Below are 22,597 nucleotides of genomic sequence, written 5' to 3'. Positions count from 1 at the left end.
TGACACCCATTTGTATATGCAATCCCCAATTTTTCAACCTCAGGAATGAGAATATGCATTAGTTAGCAGCTGTTTGTAGCTTAGTAAGATAATGTGAACTACCTATAATCCTACAGCAACCAGTGAAAGACAAAAAAATCACAACCATGGTCAAGTGGTTGGTGGTAAGGCTGAGGAAAGGCTCAGTATGGGTCGTAATTTAAACCTTTGAACTTGGTGAATAACCTTACATCAATGTTTCATTAAATAGGCTGTCCTCACTCCTGTTCTCTAGACGCAGTTGAAAGTGCATCATTAAATCATGCAGTAAAGGTATCTTGCCTAACAAGTTTTGTTTGGAAGAACTATCCAGTTAGTCCTACAGCCACAACTTTTATGATAGGGACATCTCTCGTGACAGTTTACTGCCCTTATTGCACAGCAGACAAAGGTTCAAAAGAAGTTTTTGTATGTTGCCACTGAGAAAAGCATCTCTGAAACTCTGCATGTAGAAAGGTTTGCCCATTGATAACAAATGCAGTAATTCCTGAATCGATTCATTAGACACCGGCATTCAGACGTGGAGTTTCTTTTGCTATTAATGTACAGATTGGGCATCCTTAATTAATTAAATTCCTTTTTTTAAGATATAGCCTAATAAACAAAAAAGATTTATGATAAATTTTTGCAATAGATTGTTCCAAAAGATTATTTTGATATATTTTCTGAGATACAGAATCGTTGGGTGCTTTCAAATAACAATGCCTGCACGAGCTTTTGTCAGTAAATGGCCTAAGAGCTGTAGCCACAGGGTGAATGATGCTGCTACAGTTTGCACTGCATAATGTTCATACAGACTCCTGCTTTGGATTGGGCAATTGTCACTCATCAGCTGACATGCCCTTGTAACCAGATTAAGAAGGCGACCCAAAAGTAATTAATATTTCTCCCCCGTGTATCTCTCAGTTATTAATGCAAACAATTACTGCAGAGTAAACAGTGTGGTCTTGACCAGCACACTAAAAATTGTGACCAATGTTATGTGTTTTAGAGGTTTTTAATAGCTGAATATTATATATGCGTGTGTCTGGGTGAGTGTGTATTTGTGTGTCTGTGTGTACCAGAATGTGGATTATTAACTAAATCAAGTCCAACCTCCTAAAAAGCCTCTGGAATTCTCTGGATATTTGTTTTCCAGCTTTCATCCCGTTTTTGCAGAGAATATGTCAAGTAACGTACCCTCTGAAAGGTTAGCTTAACATATTTCTTACAATAATCTTGTTAATTTGTGGTTTAAAGACAGGGTATGTGAAGCATAGATTAATCTCACTGACAGGTGTCAGCTTTGGCTCAGCAGAAATGCTCCCTCCTCTGAATCAGAGGATTCATGTACCACTCCCGAGATTTGAGAACATAATTTAGTTTAATGCTGCTTAATAGTGTTGAGAGAGTACTGTACTGTTGGGGATGCTGACTTCTAGCTGTTACTCCGAGGCTCTCTTCATGGATGTAAAATATTCCTCAGAATGCTTTCAAAGAAAATCAAGGTTTGCTGGCCTGTGGTTAACCACGATTAATCTAATCAAATAAAATAATCAAGTCATTGTTTGTGGGATCTTGCTGTGTTTCTAGTTTGATATCCTGATGTTCAATATAAGACTCAGTTCTTTTTGATCTGGAGATGTGTATAGTTCCTGAAATATGATAGTGGACAATAAATTCCAGCAATGTTTTGTGCTTATGTTGTGTTACTGTCTGTACAATAATCCAAGACAAAGCAGCAGCAGCCGCCCTTGCTATCTCCCTTGGTAATATTCACAAAGGCAAGCTGTTAGAAAGCAGAAAGGTCCTGGTTTTTAAGAGATCACAACAGTGCTAATTTTAGATGAATGCTGGCATCTCAACAGTGGAATATTCTTCATAGGTGTTTTGCCAACACTGCTCTTAATCCCTGGCCTCAGCTGCTGCCCCCTGCTAGCTACTGGGATTCAATGCAATGCAACAGTAACTGGGACTGGGTAAATGAAATCTTTCTTGCTAAAATCTAAAAACTACATTTTACTATTTACACTTACTATAAAAATTATGAACACTTCAGTTGAAGGTGAGCCTAATAATTGTGTTATCATAAATCTTATTTCCACTGATTTATAACCACAGCCCCCAGGCATACCCTTTTCTCATTGTTACCATCAGTTAAGAGGTACAGAAGCCTGAAGGCACAGAATCTGTGATTCAGGATCAGCTTCTTCCCCTCTGCCATCCGATTCCTAAATGGACATTGACCCTATGAACTCTACCTCACTTTTTAAATATATATTGTTTCTGTTTTTACATGATTTTTAATCTATTCGATATACATATACTGTAATTAATTTACTTATTTACTTTTACTTTTTTCCTTCTATATTATGTATTGCATTGAACTGCTGCTGCTAAGTTAACAAATTTCATGGCACATGCTGGTGATAATAAACCTGATTCTAATTCTGATTATGATTCTGAAATGCTATATAGATGGCTATGGTATATAACTACGAGTATCAGAAAGGTGTATATAGTAGGAACCTTGCAATAAAAGGTCAGGGTATCTTTAGATTGTGAGAGCTCTAGTAGTTTTGTAGAGGCATCTTAGTGGTGTACATATGGAGAGAAGTGGTGTGCATTGCTTACCATCTTTGTCTATTCTGCTAGGTCAAATCACAAGAACGTGGTAAGTTGTTCGATCATTACCCATTTCACTCATGTGTTAAGAGTGGGGGCATGGAAACTATATTTCTTCCATGATCTAGCTTCTTCTTTTCCAGTCCAGTGAAAAATTTAGTGGGGCATGAATACAAAAGCAGTAATATCAGGCATTTGTTTAAATTTATATGCTGTTAATATTGTGGAGTTATTTTAAAACTTAAAAATGGTACGGAACCACATAAAATGGAAATGAAGAACAGTAACATGTTAGATGTGGAGTGAAAGCTCCCTTCCCACTATTTCTTCAGACATCTGGAGAGCCAGAAGCTACCTTATTTTCTAATTGACCCTGTTATACTAAGGGAATGTCTGTATCCTGTCGCTTGAATGGTTGCTTCAGAAGACCCTGTTCAGAGTGAGGTATCTGGTTAGCATATGCAATGCATACAAACCAATGTGAGAATAATCCAATAGAAACTGCTGTGAGAATGTTCTATTTTATAAATGAAAACCTGTCACTAGTTTGAGGTCAGTTTGTTCATTTTCTTTGATTCAGCCACAAGATACTGAATAAACATTAGACTAGACCACCATGAAGTAAATCCTCTGTCTAATAAATAGCTTTCAAAGCAACAGGATGAATACTGTGCATTTCTTCCAACAACCCCTTCTCATCCGTCATAAACTAATTTTTGGGAGCTATACACGAAGAGTGTTCTGATGGAAACGTATTAGTGTGCTTACAACACATAATTGGAAAGGATTGCTGCAACTTCAGTGGAAGTTCCTGACGTCATGTAAGAAGCAATAGACATTCATTAACTTCTGTTGCGGGAAAATTCTTAACAAACACCAAATCTTAGAGCACAAAGTCAGCTATTTGACCCTTTGGTGACACTTGTAAGGAGCTACATGATTCGTCTCACTCCCCTGCTCTTTCCCCATAGGTCTGTAAATGTTTTCCTTTTTGGCTACATAGCTAATTCTGAACATTATACTTCCTTCTCTCCAAAAGCAACACATATCTTTTCAGAAACTCACTGCCTCTCCCTCTGTTTTGTATGCCACTGATTTCCAGTATTAGTCATGCCATGATATAAGTTTCTTTTGATTTTTTATTCTTAACAATTGGAAACATTTCCTTTTGTTTCTTTCCCTCTGTGTCCTGTCATTACAAAATAAAATGTAAGAAATGAGACCAGAATAACATTTTCATCATTCATTAAAATTATAGAACTAAAAATCTGTCTTCTTCAAGGGCCATCACTTGACATTGAAAATGACATTATTTTTGCTCCCTATTTTTGTGATGGCTGATGTGGGAATTACAAGCTCTTCCATAGATGGGGCAGGTGATGGCCAATGGAGTGGATGGGTGTAAAATATGTGAGGTGGTCCATTCCTTCTTTTGCTGAAGTTGGAAATGCCTTTCGTAACTTTGGTGTGATTCAAAGTATGCTGAAGCTACAGAAGTACTTTTAAAATGCAATATTTTTGTAAATGCAACAGGACTCAATTAATGCACCAAAGGCTCTCTCAAATGGCAATGAGGAATTTTCTACCCTAACTCCACTTTCCCATTTTGTCCATTGGACCATTGATTCCCTTGGGACTCCTAACTTTCCCATCTAATGTTCTCCACGGAGACATTCACCCCTTCTACCTTCACTAAGACCATCAATCATCGTCACCTCACCAGCACTCCATGGATGGTTTCAGAAAACTACTTAGCCTTGGAATGTGTCATCACCTTGCCCAGCAGGAGTTAACTGGAAAGTGATCAAGTGCACAAAACATTGCTGATTCACTTTGCATAGTGCTCACACCCAGCTCACACAATGTGAGGGGCAGTGAGGCCATTTACCATCTCTGCTGCCCAAGTTCAGCATTGATCAAGTACCAAGCCCTCTTTGCTCCATGTGGTCCTGGATCATTCCCAGCCATGCACAATTTGCAGGAACTCTTCATCCTGGAAGTATTGCAAGAAACTTTACTTTGCTATCAAGGTAAGTCATTCAAAGTAGAAAACAAAGAATGATGATCTAAGGTTAAGATAGAACAAAGTTGTCAGGCTGGAAGCAGCTCTAGCACTGTAAGTACAAATTTGTTCCATCACTGGAATGTCAAACCCAGATTTACCATTTTTCCAGTCTGAGATGAACCCCAAGGTTTACATTACAAATATAGTCCTTCACTTGAACTTTATCATCTCTGGGACTATGGCTAGCTGTTGTAACACTTCAAATTTGCATGTGTTATCAATTCAGCAGGAAGCAGATGCCCATTTTGAAGTGAGCAGCCTTTTGGAAGATGGGTGAAATGAATCTCAGGGGAAGACATGTGATATATCAGACAGAATATATTTAATGCTGAAATCAAATACGGAAAGAGTGTGTTTGATTTTGAATGAATTACAGTCCTAATGCTTGGCATTGTGAAAATATGTCTTTTAAAATGTTTTTTAGTCATTCATGGATATTGCTTACAGGCCAACATTTATTGCTTGTCCCTGATTACTCTAAAAATACTGTGATAAGATCTCTTCCCGAAAACAAATTGCTAACTAGGTCAATTCAAAGGAGAGTCTATTTGCCAATGCTGCCCAAACTCTGGAGTGACATATAGACCAGACTGGGCAATTCCTTGAAGTACAAGATAAGTTGTTTTATATATATATATATATATATAGCAATTCATTGATTTCTTTCTCACTATTACTGATACATGTATACACTTTTAATAATCTTTCAGGGACAAGCATTGCATGTCAAAGTCAATGTCCTTGTGAATAAAGTGATAAATGATTGAGAAATGATTCTTTGTTGAGATAATAAATTGTGGTGTGCTGGATTGGACCTTTGAGTTTAATTAATTGAAACAGAATCCTTCTTGATCGGGAAAGGCTAGCTTGACTGGGCTAATGAAGCTGCTGGTTAATCTGTTTTAAGTGTTAATTTGTTTGTTCTGCTGTTGCCAGCTATCTGCCACCATGGATGCAAACATGGGGAGTGCGTGGGACCAAATAAATGCAAGTGCTACCCAGGGTACACGGGCAAAACATGCAATCAAGGTAAGAACAGGATGAAAACAATGGCCCTATTTATTCTTATTAGGTACCTCTTGTCTTATATACCTTAGAAATAATAAAAAGTACCAGTGTTCAAATCACAATGGACTATTATTTTCCAAGAGGAAACTGTATACACAGATTTACAATAATTTGTTCTGTCTGATAATAAAAACAGGCTTGAGTTTATATGGTAGTTTCTGTCGTATCTGACAATGACGGAAAACCTGTGTGGAAGAGCAAAGTGGAAAAGGCATTGTACACGGGCAGTTTCACTCTCTTGACCTCAGAAGTCTGAGTCCAGTGGTATGAATAGATATCACAAATGGGTTTTGCTTGGTTGTAATGGATGGCCATGAATTCTGTGCCTCGTTACACCCTTCACTTTCTGTAGAGCATTGCACAACTGCCTTCCTGGTCTTTGGAGCTTACTGTAGATCTCATCCGTCCAGTTCTCCCGGAGCTGACTTCACATGCTACGACAGGCAGGTCCCTATCTCACCGGGGTATAAAGCACGTTGTCTACCTTCACCTGGTTTAGCCTGCCTGTTGGAGCAGTGTACGGGGTGTGACTGCGGTTTCATGCAACCAGCTACTTGTAGCCACAGGTGAAAACTGAGTGACCATGGGGACAAAAGAGCTGTCCCAGATTAGACATGGAAGTCTCTTCACCAGACATGCTACCACTCTGGGACACTCCATACATCCCAACTGAGTTTATATACAAAAAACTCAGAAGTCTTAGATATACTAAACAATAGCCACATATATTAAGGAGCATAAATGTTCTTACTGTCTATCTGGAATGTACATGCTAAAGATGTAAGCATGATCTTACTTGTACAATGCCCATAAAAAGTATTCACCTCCCTTGGAGGTTTTCATGTTTTATTGTTTTAAAACAATTGTATCACAGTGGATTTAATTTGGCTTTTTTTCACACTGAGCAATAGAAAAAGACACTTATGTGCTAAACTAAAGAGAGATGTCTACAAAGTGATCTAAATTAATTAAAAATATGAAACACAATATAAATGATTGCATAAATATTCACCCCCTTTAATATAATACACCAAATCATCACTGCTGCAGCCACTTGGTTTTAGAAGGCATGTAATTAGCTAAATGGCGATCACCTGTGTGCAGTCGTTTCAATTAATTGTTGTAAAAATACACCTGTATCTGGAAGGTCCGACTCCTGGTGAGTCAGTATCCTGACAAAAATTACACAATGAAGACAAAAGAACACCCCAAGCAACTCCGTAAAAAAGTTATTGAAAAGCACGAGCCAGGAGTTGGACACAAGAAAATTTCCAAGTCTCTGAATATCCCTTGAAGTACAGTTAAGTCAATCATCAAAAAATGAAAAGAATATAACAGAGTTGTAAGTCTTCATGGAGCAGACTGTCCTCAAAAACTGAGTTACCATACAGGAGGGGGACGAGTGAGGGAGGCACCGAGAGATCGATGACAACTCTGGAGGAGTTACAAGCTTCAGTGGCTGAGATGCGAGAGACTGCATATACTACAATTGTTGCCTGGGTGCTTCACCAGTCACAGCTTTATGGGAGAGTGGAAAAGAGACAGCCACTGTTGAAAAAAAAACTGACATGAAATCTTGTATAGTGTTTGCCAGAAGTCATATGGGAGACTCTGAAGACAGATGGAAGGTTCTATGGTCTGATGAAACCAAAATTGAGCTTTTTGGCCAATAGACTAAACAGTATGTTTAGCATAAGCTGAACACGGCACATCATCAAAAAACACCATCCCTACTGTGAAGCACGGTGGTGGCTCTGTCATGCTGTGGGGATATTTCACTGCAACAGGCCCTGCAAGGCTTGTGAAGGTAGAAGGTAAAATGAATGCTTCAAAATACAGGGAATATTGGAGGAAAACCTGATGCAGTCTGCAAGAGAACTGCGACTTGGGAGAAGATTTGTTTTCTAGCAAGACAATGACTCCAAGCATAAAGCCAAAGCTCAATGGGAATGGCTTAAAAACAGCAAAGATAATGCCCTGGTGTGCCCTGAAGAGGTCAGAATCCAGACCTCAATCCAATTGAGAATTTGTGGCTGGACTTAAAAAGGGCTGTTCTCTCACGATCCCCATGCAATTTGCAAGAGCTTGAGCAGTTTTGTAAGGAAGAATGAGGAAATATTGCAGTGTCTGGATGTGCAGAGCTGGTAGAGACCTATCCACATAGTCTCATGTGCCAAAGGTACATCTACAATTCCTGACTTGAAGGATTTTGAGCAATTATGCAATCAATTATTTTGTGTTTAATAATTGTAATAATTTTAGACCAATTTGTAGAAATTTGTTTTCACTTTGACGTGAAAGAGTCTTTTCTGTTGATCAGTATTAAAAAATATATAACAAAATATTATATATACTTTCTTTTTAATTGAAGAAACATAAAGTTAATGTCAGCTGTCAAGCATCTTTGTCTCTTATTTCTCTGTAATCTGTTCTCTCACACATGGCCATCAACTCCTCCATGATTTTCCTGCTACAGGATCCCATTTTTTAAATTATTACTAATATACCCTGGATCTTTAAAATTAAGAATGTAACTTTTTCCTTTTTCAACTTTTTTTCAACTTAAATGCATGTTACTGGAGTGAAGCCTAAATATCTTTTTCCCAGCAAGATTTGAGAGTTCTCAGGCTACTTAGAAATTTAGATATTTGGCTGTACAGAACTAACAACAATTTTTCCATTTGACATGGATGTGTAAGGATTAAATATTAAGGATTCTCTACAGGGCTTTGTTATTGCCTGTCCAATACAGTGAACTATGAGGTTATCTAAAGGAAAGTCAAGCCAGTTAGCTGGTTATGCGAGTATAAAACTGTCAGGGGCTTGATCCCAACCATTGGAAAAATAAGCTGTTTGTTCCTAACCTCCTTTTATCATTCAAAGCCACAACTATTCTCCAGCATTCAGCAAGAAAGTGGTCTTTGTCATGGGGTTTGAGAATGCAAAGTCAAAGTTGAGTTTGTTGTCATATAGTATGTACGTGTATGTACAATTGCACTGAAAAAAATTACTTGCTCCAGCATTGCAGGTATGTTGCATCAGAGACATAACAGTCACAAGAAAAATATAAATGATACACAATTTTTACAAAGAAAGAATACGTTTAGAACAATAAACAAAATAGTCGAAGTGGTGATTAGCGTTATATTTGTGAATAGTGGTGATTACCAGATGGATGGTAAAATGTTGATTTTTTAAAATCTTTAACATTATTAAACATATAAAAAGGAGTAAGGGAACTGGATGTTCCAGGAAGGATAGATAAAGATAATATTTTGCATTTCGTCTTTGTTGTTTGGGTTCAAATCCAATTTGTTTGGAATGAGAACATCTTTAACTGTTTTCTTCCTGGAAGAAGGCTATTGGGAATCTTATTCCTTCAGGCTACTTGGTTGTCATAACTTTTTCATTCCCAGTGTCATTTCCAGGCTTGTGTCCATCCCATTCCAGAAGGGAAAATAACAAATATCCATGACATTATAAATGGGGGCAAGAGTAAGGAAGCAATTAGTTTATACATTAAGGATTTGGCTAGAGTAGTGGATGTAATTTTGAATGTCACATTATTGTAAGGGAGATTTAATCAGTAAATTTGATCAATGTAGTATACACATGAAAATCACACAATGTATTTCCTGTTGGAACTGTAATTGAAGAATAATTGAAGAATTAATTCTGAATTATTGCTGAAAGCAAGTGCAGCATGCTAGCATAGTAGTTAGCACAACGCTTTCTAGCGCCGGCTGTAAGACCAGGGTTCAATTTCTGCTGCTGTCTGCAGGAATTTGCACAATCTCCCTATGACTGCATGGGTTTCCTCTGGGGGTTCTGATTTCCTCCCACTTTCCAGAGACATAGGATTAGAGCGAGTGGACTGTGGTCATGCTACCTTGGCATCAGAAGCATGGCGGCATTGGCGGGCTGCCCCGCACAATCCTTGCTGATCTGAATTGATGCAAATGATACATTTCACTGTAAGTTTATATATATATTTCGGGTCGAGACCCTTCGTCAGGACTAATGGAAAAAAGAGATAGTGAGAGATTTGAAAGTGGGAGGGGGAGGGATGAAGCTAAGAGCTGGGAAGTTCACTGACAAAAGGGATACAAGGCTGGAGAAGGGGAGATATCATAGGATGGACGGCCTTGGAAGCAAGAAAAGGAGAGGGGAGCACCAGAGAATGATGGAGAACAGGCAAGGAGATACTGTGAGAGGGAAAGAGAGAAAAAAGAATAATAAAAAATTAGGGATGGGATAAGAAGGGGAGGAGGGGCATTACAGAAGTAGGAGAAATCATTGTTCATGCAATCAGGTTGGAGGCTGCCCAGACGGAATATAGTGGTGTTACTCCAACCTGAGTGTGGCTTCATCTTGACAGTAGAGGAGGCCATGGATTAACATATCAGAGTGGGAATGGTACGTGGAATTAAAATGTGTGGCCTTTGGAAGATCCTGCTTCCTCTGGCGGACAGAGCGTAGGTGTTCAGTGAAACGGTCTCTCAGTCTGCGTCAACAGTATATAGAAGGCCACATCGGGAGCACCGGGCGCAGTATATCACAGTATGTATTTAGTTGTATTTGTTATATATAAACAAATAAAGCTAAATCTTTCTTTTTATGTTTGGAGTTCTAGAGAGTGGTGCAGTAATATCCCATGTGGCTTGAACTATATAAAAAAAAGACCCAGTATGAATTAAGTGGCCTTAAAGGTCTCTTACTACAGTGTTAACCATGATTCTAATTGTAGTTGGCAACTGGAGCTAGAGATCTGCTCATTGATACCCATTTTAAACCCAGCCTAGCCATGGCCATTTTGAAGCTGAGCTGAGCCTGAGGCTTTATAGTTTAGATTCCTGTCCTTGCCTGAATTCATTGTGTACAATTGGATCGCATCAGGTAACCAGATGGTACTGTGAGAGGAGTAGGAAATGAAATACTTAGCTCAAGGCATTTGGGGGTAAGAGAACTTAATGATCACAACTTCTTATAATGAAAAAGGAATTCAGTCATTATTTATTTCACTAACATTGCAGTATCTTGATAAGAAATAAATGAATCTGTGATTAATGCTTTTATTCCACAGCTGATTAGATCTCTTTTTAAGTGTTTATATTATATTGATGAATTGGGATCAAGTAACATTAAACATTAGTTTTATGAAGTGTGCAATTATTAGTTTAAATGAGGTAATTCAGACCTATTCAGTGTAACCAAAGAAGGAAAAACACTAATTACAATAATAACACAAAGTAAATTTTAATGAGAATATTCAGTTTGTTTAGTCTGCATGTATTCTGTGTTCCTTTGGTCTATACAAGGATCTGTATGAGCAGGAGAAATATCTAATCTGTTTAAAATGCAACAATCACTGACTTCAATGTTTATGCTCAGTGGGAGGAAAGGAAATTCTGACCAGTGACTAAGTTACACCTTGTAGTTACATGCGGTGGATGTATGATGTGGCTGAAAACCTCAAGGTCATGAGTTCAAATCCCACAATAGCAAATTGAACCTCCTGGATTACATGAGCAATTTGAGGTTATTCAAATCAGGATAGAGTTGATTTAATTTTTGTCAGTGGTAAATCAATTCATCACAGGAGGGGTCAGCATAATGTCCAAAGTTCAAAGTAAATTTATTATCAAAGTAGATTTCTGTTACCGTATACTACCTTGTGATTCATTTTCTTGCAGGCATTTACAGGGAAAAAGGAAATCTAATATAATTTATGAATATCTATACATAAATAAACGATGACAAACAACCAATGTTCAAAAGAAGAGAAACCGTGCAAATAAAAATAATAACGAGAGCATGAGTTGTAAAGAGTCCTTGAAAGTGCGCCTGTAAGTCAGAGAGTCAGCTCAGAGTAGTGGTGTTTGAAATTACACACGTCATAATGTGCTTGGGGTTTTGGCCAATGAATGGAGAGCCTGTATATTTATTTATTTCTTTATTTATTGAGATACAGCGTGGAATAGGCCCGTATGACCCTTCGAGCCACACTGTCCAAACCACCGCCCCCCCCCCCAATTTAACCCTAGACTAATCATGGGACCATTTACAATTACAATGACCAATTAACTTTGGACTGCGAGAAGAAAGCAGAGAACACAGAGGAAACCCCAAAAGTTAATTAACCTCCACTGTTAACTTTTCCCAGCCTCTGTGGAATCCCAAAATTAAAACTATCTATCAGTAGTATTAAGTTTGTGTAGTACTGTATATCAAGGAAGACAGAATCAGCAGGGTGAGACTGTTTTCCTTTATGTACCGAAAGCTTAATACAACTGTGATTTTGTGCATTCTTTTATTGCTTTCTTCCATGCCTCTGTATTGTCATCTCCAAGCTTCATGTCCAAAGGAAATGCCTGGGCTGGAGTATCATCAAGGATATTGAGCTGAGAACATTTCTTCATCTTTCAATCTAAGTACTTCTAGCATTCCTGATGAAGGGCCTCAGCCAAAAACACCCATCTTTTCCATTGATTCTGCCTGGCCCAGTGAGTTCCTCCAGCATTTTCATGTTTTTAGCATTCCTTGTTTAATTCTGAAAAGGAATTAGATAGCTTGGAGATTGTGATCAGATGTGGATAATATGGCTAGGTAAAAGGATGACCAATTTTTACAAAAGTCAACATGGAAGCTATAAAGGTGAACAGGCTATAAGTTTATATAATTCAAAGGAAGTCATGCAGCAAGATGCCACTAAATAATCATTTACACCCCTCTTTACACTGGCAGCAATGCAATGGAAGCTGCGAGCGGTTTCGAACTCCTGGAGGTGAAAATCTCGTACAACCTCTGATGGTCTCAGAACACATCCTACGCAGTCTGGAAAGCTCACCAACTCATCTGCTGTCTGAGGAGGTTGCAGAGAGCTGGACTAATCACATCTATACTCGCAGCCTTGAACAGATCCGCGGAAGAGAACATCCTAACATTCTGTATCACTGCACAGTATGGATACAGCCCTGAGGTGGACAGGATAGCTCTACAACGGGTAGTCAGAACTTCCCAAAGCATCATTGGCACTAGTCTAGGACACACTGTATGTAAAGAAAGGTGCCAGAAAAAGGCTAGTAACACTGTGAAGGATCCCACACGTCCTGCTCATAGACTGTTTGTCCCACTGCAGTCAGGGAGGAGGCTATGTAGTATCTCTGCTGGGACCACCAGACTCAAAAGCAGATACTTTGCTCCAGCAGTAATGCTGATCATCAGCTCCACCCAATAATTCCACCCCTCCACATATCCCACCACCATTTCCTGTCATAGTCACCTCTTCTATAGACACTCCTGTACCTAATAACACCACTTTATGGACAATCTATGTATATAAACTATCTCATGTATTTATATTTATTGTGTTTTTAAATTATTATGTTCTTTATCTTATTGTGACTTTTTTATGCTGTGTCGGATCTGGAGTAACAATTACGTTGTTCTCCTTTACACTTGTGTACTGGAAATGACATCTTGAATAGAACCATAGAACATTACAGCACAGAAACAGGCCTTTTGGCCCTTCTTGGCTATGCCGAACCATTTTTCTGCCTAGTCCCATTGATCTGCATCTGGCCCATATCCCTCCATACACCTCTCATCCATGTACCTGTCCAAGTTTTTCTTAAATGTTAGAAGTGAGCCCGCATTCACCACTTCATCCGGCAGCTCATTCCACACTCCCACCACTCTCTGTGTGAAGAAGCCCCCCCAATGTTCCCTTTAAACTTTTCCTCCTTCACCCTTAACCCATGTCCTCTGGCTTTTTTTCTCCCTTAGCCTTAGTGGAAAAAGCCTGCTTGCATTCACAATCTTGATTTTTTTTTTGTTTCTGAACAGATTATAATGAGTGCGGAATGAAGCCTCGCCCATGCAAGCACCGATGTATGAATACATATGGCAGCTACAAGTGCTACTGCCTGAATGGCTATATGCTTATGTCTGATGGATCATGTGCAAGTGAGTGATCTGCTTTTGATTAAATACAACCTCGCACTTCACTTTGTACTGTGCTTCAAAGTCTAAATTGAAATTACTGGCATATGCACAAGTACATTTAAGCACAGATGAAATTTAAAAACAACGTTGCATTGAATCATATAAGCAGTATTCACAAGCAAGACATTACACACAATATCTTTTATCATAAAACACAATTAGAACAAAAGAAAACCAAAATCATTTTAGTGTAAGGAGGCCACAGTATCCATGGTGTTGCTAAACTGTAGTGATTAGGATTTTGCCGGTTGGTTCAAGAATGAGTAGTTGTGGGTTCTTTAACTTGGTGGTGTGGGATTTCAGGCTTCTGTACCTCCTGCTTGTTGCTAGCTGTGAGTTGATGGCTCAGCCCAGATGGTGGGGATCTCTGATAAATGTTGCCTTTTTGAAGCAATGCCTCTTGTAGATACTAGCAATGGTGGAGAGGGATATGCCCACAGAATCCACTACTCTTTGCAACTTACATTCCTGTGCATTCGAATTGCCATATCAGACTGTGATGCAACCAGTCAAGGTACTTTCATCAGTGCATCTGTAGAAGTTTGTTAGAGCATTTGAAGACATGCCAAACCTCCATAACTTCTTAAGAAAATAGTCACTGGCATGCTTTCCATATCAGTGTGCTGGGCCCAGGACTGGACATCTGACATGTTAATGTCCAGGAATTTAAAGCTGCTAACTCACTCCACTGCTATGCCTATGCTCTTGTCCGCCAGAGAAAGCAGGATCACCCAGTGGCCACACGTTTTAATTCCACGTCTCATTCCCGTTCTGATATGTCTATCCATGGCCTCCTCTACTGTCAAGATGAAGCCACACTCAGGTTGGAGGAACAACACCTTATATACCGTCTGGATAGCCTCCAACCTGATGGCATGAACATTGACTTCTCTAACTTCCGTTATTGCTGGTGGAATGCAGCAGGCCAGACAGCATCTATAGGAAGAAGCACTGTCGACGTTTCGGGCCGAGACCCTTCGTCAGGACTAACTATGCATCCCTGATTTATTTATTTTTACCCCCTCTCCTTTTTTTTCTCTCTCTCTGCCCATCACTCTGCCTGTTCTCCATCTCCTTCTGGTACTCCCCTCACCCTTTCTCCCTAGGCCTCTCATCCCATGATCCTTTCCCTTCTCCAGCTCTGTATCCCTTTTGCCAATCACCTTTCCAGCTCTTAACTTCACCCCACTCCCTCTGGTCTTCTATCATTTTGCATTTCCCCCTCCCCCTCCTACTTTCAAATCTCTTACTATCTCTTTTTTCCATTAGTCCTACAAAGGGTCTCGGCCCAAAACGTCAGCTGTACTTCTTCCTATAGATGCTGCCTGGCCTGCTGCGTTCCATCAGCATTTTGTGTGTGTTGCTTGAATTTCCAGCATCTGCAGATTTCCTCGTGTTTGCCACTGCTGATCCCTCAGTGTAGTCTGGCACATGTTTGCCCTCTTTCCTCCTCCTGAAGTCAACAATCAGTTCTTTAGTTTTGCTGATGCTGAACAAGGGGATGTTTTTGTGGCGCCATTCATCCAAGTGACCTATCACACTCTGGTAAGCTGATTCATCACCACCAACAGTAGTGTTTATGACGGAATTGAAATTGGAGCCATGCTTAGCCGCATGGTCATCCATGTATAGAGAGTAGAGCAGGAGACGAAGCACATAGTCTTGAAGTGCACTTGTGTTAATGGTCTGAGAGGAGATGTTGTTACCAGACCTCATTGACTGAAGTTTGATGCTGAGGAAGTCAAGTATCCAGTTGAAGGAGGAGATACAGAAGCCCCGGTCTTGAAACTGGATGATGAGTTTGGATGGGATGATTGTATTGAATGCTAAGCTGGAGTCGAGGAACAGCAGCCTGATATACATTAATCACAATTTCTCAAAGCACTTCATTATAGTTGATGTAAATGCCACTGGATGGTGGTCACTAAGGTTGGTCACTAAGCTGTTCTTGGATTCCAATATAATACATGCCTTTTTGAAGCAGTTGGGAACCTTAGCCAACAGAAGCAAGAGGTTGAATATGTCTGTAATTACTCCAGCCATTTTATCTGCATAGATTTTTAGTACTCAGTCAGGTACATGATCTGGACCAGTTCCCTTTTATTGATTCACCATCTTGAAGGATGTCTTGAAGAAAATCATTGGAAAGAGATGACATAGGGTTAGAAGGTGTAGAGTCTCTATGGGTTGAGTTAAGAAATGGCAAGGGTAAAGGGACCCTAACGGCAGTTGTATACAGGCCTCCAAACAGCAGCCGGGATGTGGAAACAGCAGAAGGGCATATCAGAAGGGCAATGTCATGATAATCGCTGGGGATTTAAAAACCAGGCCAGTGCTGGACCTCAAGAGAGAGAATTTGTAGAATGTCTAAGGGATGGCTTTTCAGAACAGCTTGTTGTTGAGCCCACTAGGGGATTGGCTGTACTGGATTGGGTGTTGTGCAGTGATCTGGAGGTGATAAGGGAGCTTAAAGTTAAGGAACCTCTAGAGAACAGTGATCACAATATGATCGAGTTCACTTTGAAATCTGAGAGGGAAAAAATTAAATCTAACATGTCGGTAATTCAGTGAAATAAAGGAAATTACAGTGGCACGGGAATGGAACTGGCCGAAGTTGACTGGAAAGGGACATTTACAGGAAGGACAGCAGAGCAGCAATGGCTGGAGTTTCTGCGAAAAATGAGGGAAGTGCAAGATAGATATATTCCAAATAAGAAGAAATTTTCAAAGGGAAGAAGGACATTACTGTAGCTGACAAGTGAAGAGCCAAAGTAAAAGCAAAAGAGAGGGCATATAATGTAACCAGAGCTAGTGGGAAGACAGAGGATTGGGAAGCTTTTAAAAACTTGCAGAAGAAAACTAAGAAGGTCATTTGGAAGGAAAAGATGATTTATGAGAGGAAGCTGGTAACTTTTATCAAAGAAGATGCTAAAAGCTTTTTTAATTATATAAAGGGTAAAAGAGAGTGGAGGGTAGATATAGGACCAATACTAAATGATGTTGGAAATATTGTAATGAAAGGTGCAGAGATGGCAGCAGAACTGAATTCGTATTTTGAATCAGTCTTCACAGTGGAAGATGTCTGCAGTATACCATATGTTCAAGAATGTCAGGGAAGTGAGGTTTGTGCAGTGAAAATTACGACTGAGAAGTTGCTCAGGAATCTTAATGGTCTGAGATTGGATAAATCTCCTGGACCTGATGGAATGCATCCTTGGGTTCTGAAGGAAGTAGCTGGAGAGATTGCAGAGGCATTAACAATGATCTTTTAAGAATTGATAGATTCTGGCATTGTACCGGATGACTGGAAAATTGCAAATGTTACTCCGCTATTTAAGGAGAGTGGGAGGCAGCAGAAAGGAAACTATAAACCTGTTAGCCTGACATCAGTGGTTGGGAAGTTTTTGGAATTGATTGTTAGGGATGAGATTATGGCGTACCTGGAGGCACATGACAAGATAGGCCAAAGCCAGCATGGTTTCCTGAAAGGAAAATCCTGCCTGACAAACCTACTGCAGTTCTTTGAGGAAATTACAAGCAGGGTTGACAAAGGAGATGCAGTAGACATGGTGTACTTGGATTTTCAAAAAGCCTTTGACAAAGTGACACACATAAGGCTGCTTAGCAATATAAGAGCCTGTGGAATTACAGGGAAGTTGCTAGCATGAGTGGAGCATTGGCTGGTCGGCAGAAAACAGAGAGTGGGAATAAAGGGATCCCACTTTAGCTAGCTGCTGGTTACCAGTGGATTCCACAGGGGTTGGTGTTGGGATCGTTACTTTTTATGATGTATGTCATTGATTTGGACTTCGGTATTAAGGGATCTGTGGCTAAATTTGCTGATGATACAAAAGATAGGTGGAGGAGCAGGTAGTGTTCTTGAAACAGAGAGCCTGCAGAGAGACTTAAATAGTTTAGGGGAATGGGCAAAGAAGTGGCAAATGAAATACAATGTTGGAAAGTGTATGGTCATGCACTTTGGTGGAAGAAATAAATGGGCAGACTATGATTTAGATGGGGAGAGAATTCAAAATGCAAAGATGCAAAGAGACTTGGGAGTTCTTGTGCAAGATACCCTAAAGATACTCTTCCTCCTTTGGAAGAGGACAGAGAGGCTTTGAGAGGAATTGCGGCGGCGGCCATTTTCAAATTGTCCAATTGCGTCTCAGATCGGAGTTCTGAGAGGCGGGACTGCGCAGGCGCGTGAAGGAGGCCCGGGAAGGAGGGAAGATATAAAAAGAACGCAGCCTTAAGAAGCGGGCAGCTTCGTTTGCGGGCAGCGGAGTGCGCTGGGAGCAGAGTGTAGGGCTTGGGCTCAGGGGGCTTAGGCGGAAGAGGGCACAGTAGGCTTATCTTTTAGTTCTTGTTATTTTCAGTTATTTGGGAAGTATGAGTGTGAGGGCAGCTTGTTGTTCTCGGTGTCGGATGTGGGAGGTCCTGGAGTCTCTGAGCCTCCCGGACGTCCACATCTGCGCCAGGTGCACCGAACTGCAGCTCCTGAGGGACCGAGTTAGGGAACTGGAGCTGCAGCTCGATGACCTTCGCCTGGTCAGGGAGAGTGAGGAGGTGATTGAGAGGAGTTACAGGCAGGTGGTCACTCCGGGGCCTCGGGAGGCAGATAGGTGGGTCACGGTCAGGAAGGGGAAGAGGCAGGTACTAGAGAGTACCCCAGTGGCTGTACCCCTTGACAATAAGTACTCATGTTTGAGTACTGTTGGGGGGGACAGCCTACCTGGTGGAAGTGACAGTGGCTGGGCCTCCGGCACAGAGGACGGCCCTGTAGCTCAGAAGGGTAGGGATAGAAGAAAGAGGACCATAGTAATAGGGGACTCGATAGTCAGGGGTTCAGACGGGCGGTTCTGTGGAGGTGATCGGGAGTCCCGGATGGTAATTTGCCTCCCTGGTGCCAGGGTTCGGGACGTTTCTGATCGCGTCCAAGATATCCTGAAGTGGGAGGTTGAGGAGCCAGAGGTCGTGGTACATGTAGGTACCAATGACATAGGTAGGAAAGGGGAAGAGGTCCTGAAATGAGAGTATAGGGAGTTAGGAAGGCAGTTAAGAAGAAGGACCGCAAAGGTAGTAATCTCGGGATTACTGCCTGTGCCACACGACAGTGAGAGTGGAAATGGAATTAGGTGGAGGATGAATGCGTGGCTGTGGGATTGGAGCAGGGGGCAGGGATTCAAGTTTCTGGATCATTGGGACCTCTTCTGGGGCAGGCGTGACCTGTTCAAGAAGGACGGGTTACACTTGAATCCTGGGGGGACCAATATCCTAGCGGGGAGGTTTGCTAGGGCTACAGGGCAGACTTTAAACTAGTAAGATGGGGGGGGGCAGGAATCAATTTGAAGAAACTATGGGAGAGGAGATTAGTTCACCAGTAGAGCAAGTAAAGAGACAGTGTGTGAGGGAGGAAAGGCAGGTGATGGAGAAGGGATGCACTCAGCCCGAAGATGTAGGGGAGAAGAAAGAAAAGGATAACAAATTTGAATGCATTGTTAGGGATGAAAAGAGAGGAGGAGGTGGAGAGTATCTTAAATGTATCTATTTTAATGCTAGGAGCATTGTAAGAAAGGTGGATGAGCTTAAAGCGTGGATTGATACCTGGAATTATGATGTTGTAGCTATTAGTGAAACATGGTTGCAGGAAGGGTGTGATTGGCAACTAAATATTCCTGGATTTAGTTGCTTCAGGTGTGATAGAGTAGGAGGGGCCAGAGGAGGAGGTGTTGCATTGCTTGTCCGAGAAAATCTTATGGCGGTGCTTTGGAAGGATAGATTAGAGAGCTCCTCTAGGGAGGCTATTTGGGTGGAGTTGAGGAATGGGAAAGGTGTAGTAACACTGATAGGAGTGTATTATAGGCCACCTAATGGGGAGCGTGAGTTGGAAGAGCAAATGTGTAAGGAGATAGCAGATATTTGTAGTAAACACAAGGTGGTGATTGTGGGAGATTTTAATTTTCCACACGTAGACTGGGAAGCTCATTCTGTAAAAGGGCTGGATGGTTTAGAGTTTGTGAAATGTGTGCAGGATAGTTTTTTGCAACAATACATAGAAGTACCGTCTAGAGATGGGGCAGTGTTGGATCTCCTGTTAGGGAATGCAATAGGTCAGCTGACAGATGTATGTGTTGGGGAGCACTTTGGGCCCAGTGATCACAATAGCATTAGCTTCAATATAATTATGGAGAAGGACAGGACAGGACCTAGAGTTGAGATTTTTGATTGGAGAAAGGCTAACTTTGAGGAGATGGGAAGGGATTTAGAGAGAGTGGATTGGGTCAAGTTGTTTTATGGGAAGGATGTAATAGAGAAATGGAGGTCATTTAAGGGTGAAATTATGAGGGTACAGAATCTTTATGTTCCTGTTAGGTTGAAAGGAAAGGTTAAAGGTTTGAAAGCACCATGGTTTTCAAGGGATATTAGAAATTTGGTTCGGAAAAAGAGGGATGTCTACAATAGATATAGGCAGCATGGAGTAAAGGAATTGCTTGAGGAATATAAAGAATGTAAAAGGAATCTTAAGAAAGAGATTAGAAAAGCTAAAAGAAGATACGAGGTTGGTTTGGCAAATAAGGTGAAAGTAAATCTGAAAGGTTTCTACAGTTATATTAAAAGCAAGAGGATAGTGAGGGATAAAATTGGCCCCATAGAGAATCAGAGTGGTCAGCTATGTGTGGAGCCGAGGGAGATGGGAGAGATTTTGAATGATTTCTTCTCTTCGGTATTCACTAAGGAGAAGGATATTGAACTGTGTAAGGTGTGGGAAACAAGTAAGGAAGTTATGGAACCTATGACAATTAAAGAGGTGGAAGTACTGGCGCTTTTAAGAAATTTAAAGGTGGATAAATCTCCGGGTCCTGACAGGATATTCCCCAGGACCTTGAGGGAAGTTTGTGTAGAAATAGCAGGAGCTCTGACGGAGATCTTTAAGATGTCATTAGAAACGGGGATTGTGCCGGAGGATTGGCGTATTGCTCATGTGGTTCCATTGTTTAAAAAGGGTTCTAGAAGTAAGCCTAGCAATTATAGACCTGTCAGTTTGACATCAGTGGTGGGTAAATTAATGGAAAGTATTCTTAGAGATAGTATTAATAATTATCTGGATAGACAGGATCTGATTAGGAGTAGCCAGCATGGATTTGTGCGTGGAAGGTCATGTTTGACAAACCTTATTGAATTTTTTGAAGAAGTTACGAGGAATGTTGACGAGGGTAAGGCAGTGGATGTAGTCTATATGGACTTCAGCAAGGCCTTTGACAAAGTTCCACATGGAAGGTTAGTTAAGAAGGTTCAGTCATTGGGTATTAATGCTGGAGTAATAAAATGGATTCAACAGTGGCTAGATGGGAGATGCCAGAGAGTAGTGGTGGATAATTGTTTATCGGGATGGAGGCCAGTGACTAGCGGGGTGCCTCAGGGATCTGTTTTGGGCCCAATGTTGTTTGTAATATACATAAATGATCTGGATGATGGGGTGGTAAATTGGATTAGTAAGTATGCTGGTGATACTAAGGTAGGAGGTGTTGTGGATAATGAGGTGGGTTTTCAAAGCTTGCAGGGAGATTTATGCCGGTTAGAAGAATGGGCTGAACGTTGGCAGATGGAGTTTAATGCTGAGAAGTGTGAGGTTCTACATTTTGGCAGGAATAATCCAAATAGAATATACAGGGTAAATGGTAGGGCATTGAGGAATGCAGAGGAACAGAGAGATCTAGGAATAACAGTGCATAGTTCCCTGAAGGTGGAGTCTCATGTAGATAGGGTAGTGAAGAAGGCTTTTGGAACACTGGCCTTTATAAATCAAAGCATTGAGTACAGAAGTTGGGATGTAATGTTAAAATTGTACAAAGCATTGGTAAGGCCAAATTTGGAATATTGTGTGCAGTTCTGGTCACCGAATTATAGGAAAGATATCAATAAATTAGAGAGAGTGCAGAGACGATTTACTAGGATGTTACCTGGGTTTCAGCATTTAAGTTACAGAGAAAGGTTGAACAAGTTAGGTCTCTATTCATTGGAGCGTAGAAGGTTGAGGGGGGATATGATCGAGGTATTTAAAATTTTGAGAGGGATAGATAGGGTTGACGTGGATAGGCTGTTTCCATTGAGAGTAGGGGAGATTCAAACGAGAGGACATGATTTGAGAGTTAGGGGGCAGAAGTTTAAGGGAAACACAAGGGGGTATTTCTTTACTCAGAGAGTGATAGCTGTGTGGAATGAGCTTCCTGTAGAAGTAGTAGAGGCCAGTTCAGTTGTGTCATTTAAGGTAAAATTGGATAGGTATATGGACAGGAAAGGAGTGGAGGGTTATGGGCTGAGTGCGGGTAGGTGGGACTAGGTGAGATTAAGAGTTCGGCACAGACTAGGAGGGCCGAGATGGCCTGTTTCTGTGCTGTGATTGTTATATGGTTATATGGTTAAAGGTTAACCTGCAGGTTGTGTTGGTTGTGAAGAAGGCGAATGAAATGTTGGCATTCGTTTCTAGAGGTTTAGAATGTAAGAGCCGGGATGTAATGTTGAGGCTCTATAAGGCACTCGTGAGACCACACTTGGAGTACTGTGTGCAGGTTTGGGCTCCTTATTTTAGAAAGGATATACTGACATTGGAGAGGGTTCAGAGAAGATTCATGAGAATGATTCCAGGAATGAAAAGGTCACTGTATGAGGAATGTCTGGTAGCTCTTGGGCTGTATTCCCTGGCATTCAGGAGAATGAGGGGGAATCTCATAGAAATATTCCAAATATTACCAGGCCTGAACAGATTAGATATGGCAAAGTTATTTCCCATGGTAGGGGATTCTAGGACAAGAGGGC

At 40.8% G+C, this 22,597-nt stretch overlaps 1 protein-coding gene across 4 annotated transcripts in view; it reads left to right on the top strand.

Annotated features, from left to right (window-relative positions):
- The window catches only part of npnta (nephronectin a), a 90,440-nt gene that overhangs the window by 5,060 nt on the left and 62,783 nt on the right, over nucleotides 1-22,597 (top strand). For 2 of the 4 annotated variants that reach the window (XM_059965389.1, XM_059965391.1), the window contains exons 3-5: nucleotides 1,178-1,228; nucleotides 5,645-5,737; nucleotides 13,622-13,741. In XM_059965389.1, the coding sequence (XP_059821372.1) occupies nucleotides 1,178-1,228; nucleotides 5,645-5,737; nucleotides 13,622-13,741 (264 nt within the window). The remainder of the gene's footprint in view (nucleotides 1-1,177; nucleotides 1,229-5,644; nucleotides 5,738-13,621; nucleotides 13,742-22,597) is intronic. The other 2 variants (XM_059965390.1, XM_059965392.1) reach the window with 1 other exon arrangement.

The sequence above is a fragment of the Hypanus sabinus genome, chromosome 3, assembly GCF_030144855.1.
Source record: "Hypanus sabinus isolate sHypSab1 chromosome 3, sHypSab1.hap1, whole genome shotgun sequence".
Lineage (NCBI taxonomy): Eukaryota > Metazoa > Chordata > Chondrichthyes > Myliobatiformes > Dasyatidae > Hypanus > Hypanus sabinus.
The sequence above is the reverse complement of the archived record's forward strand: the minus strand, read 5'-3'. Positions and strand labels throughout refer to the sequence as shown.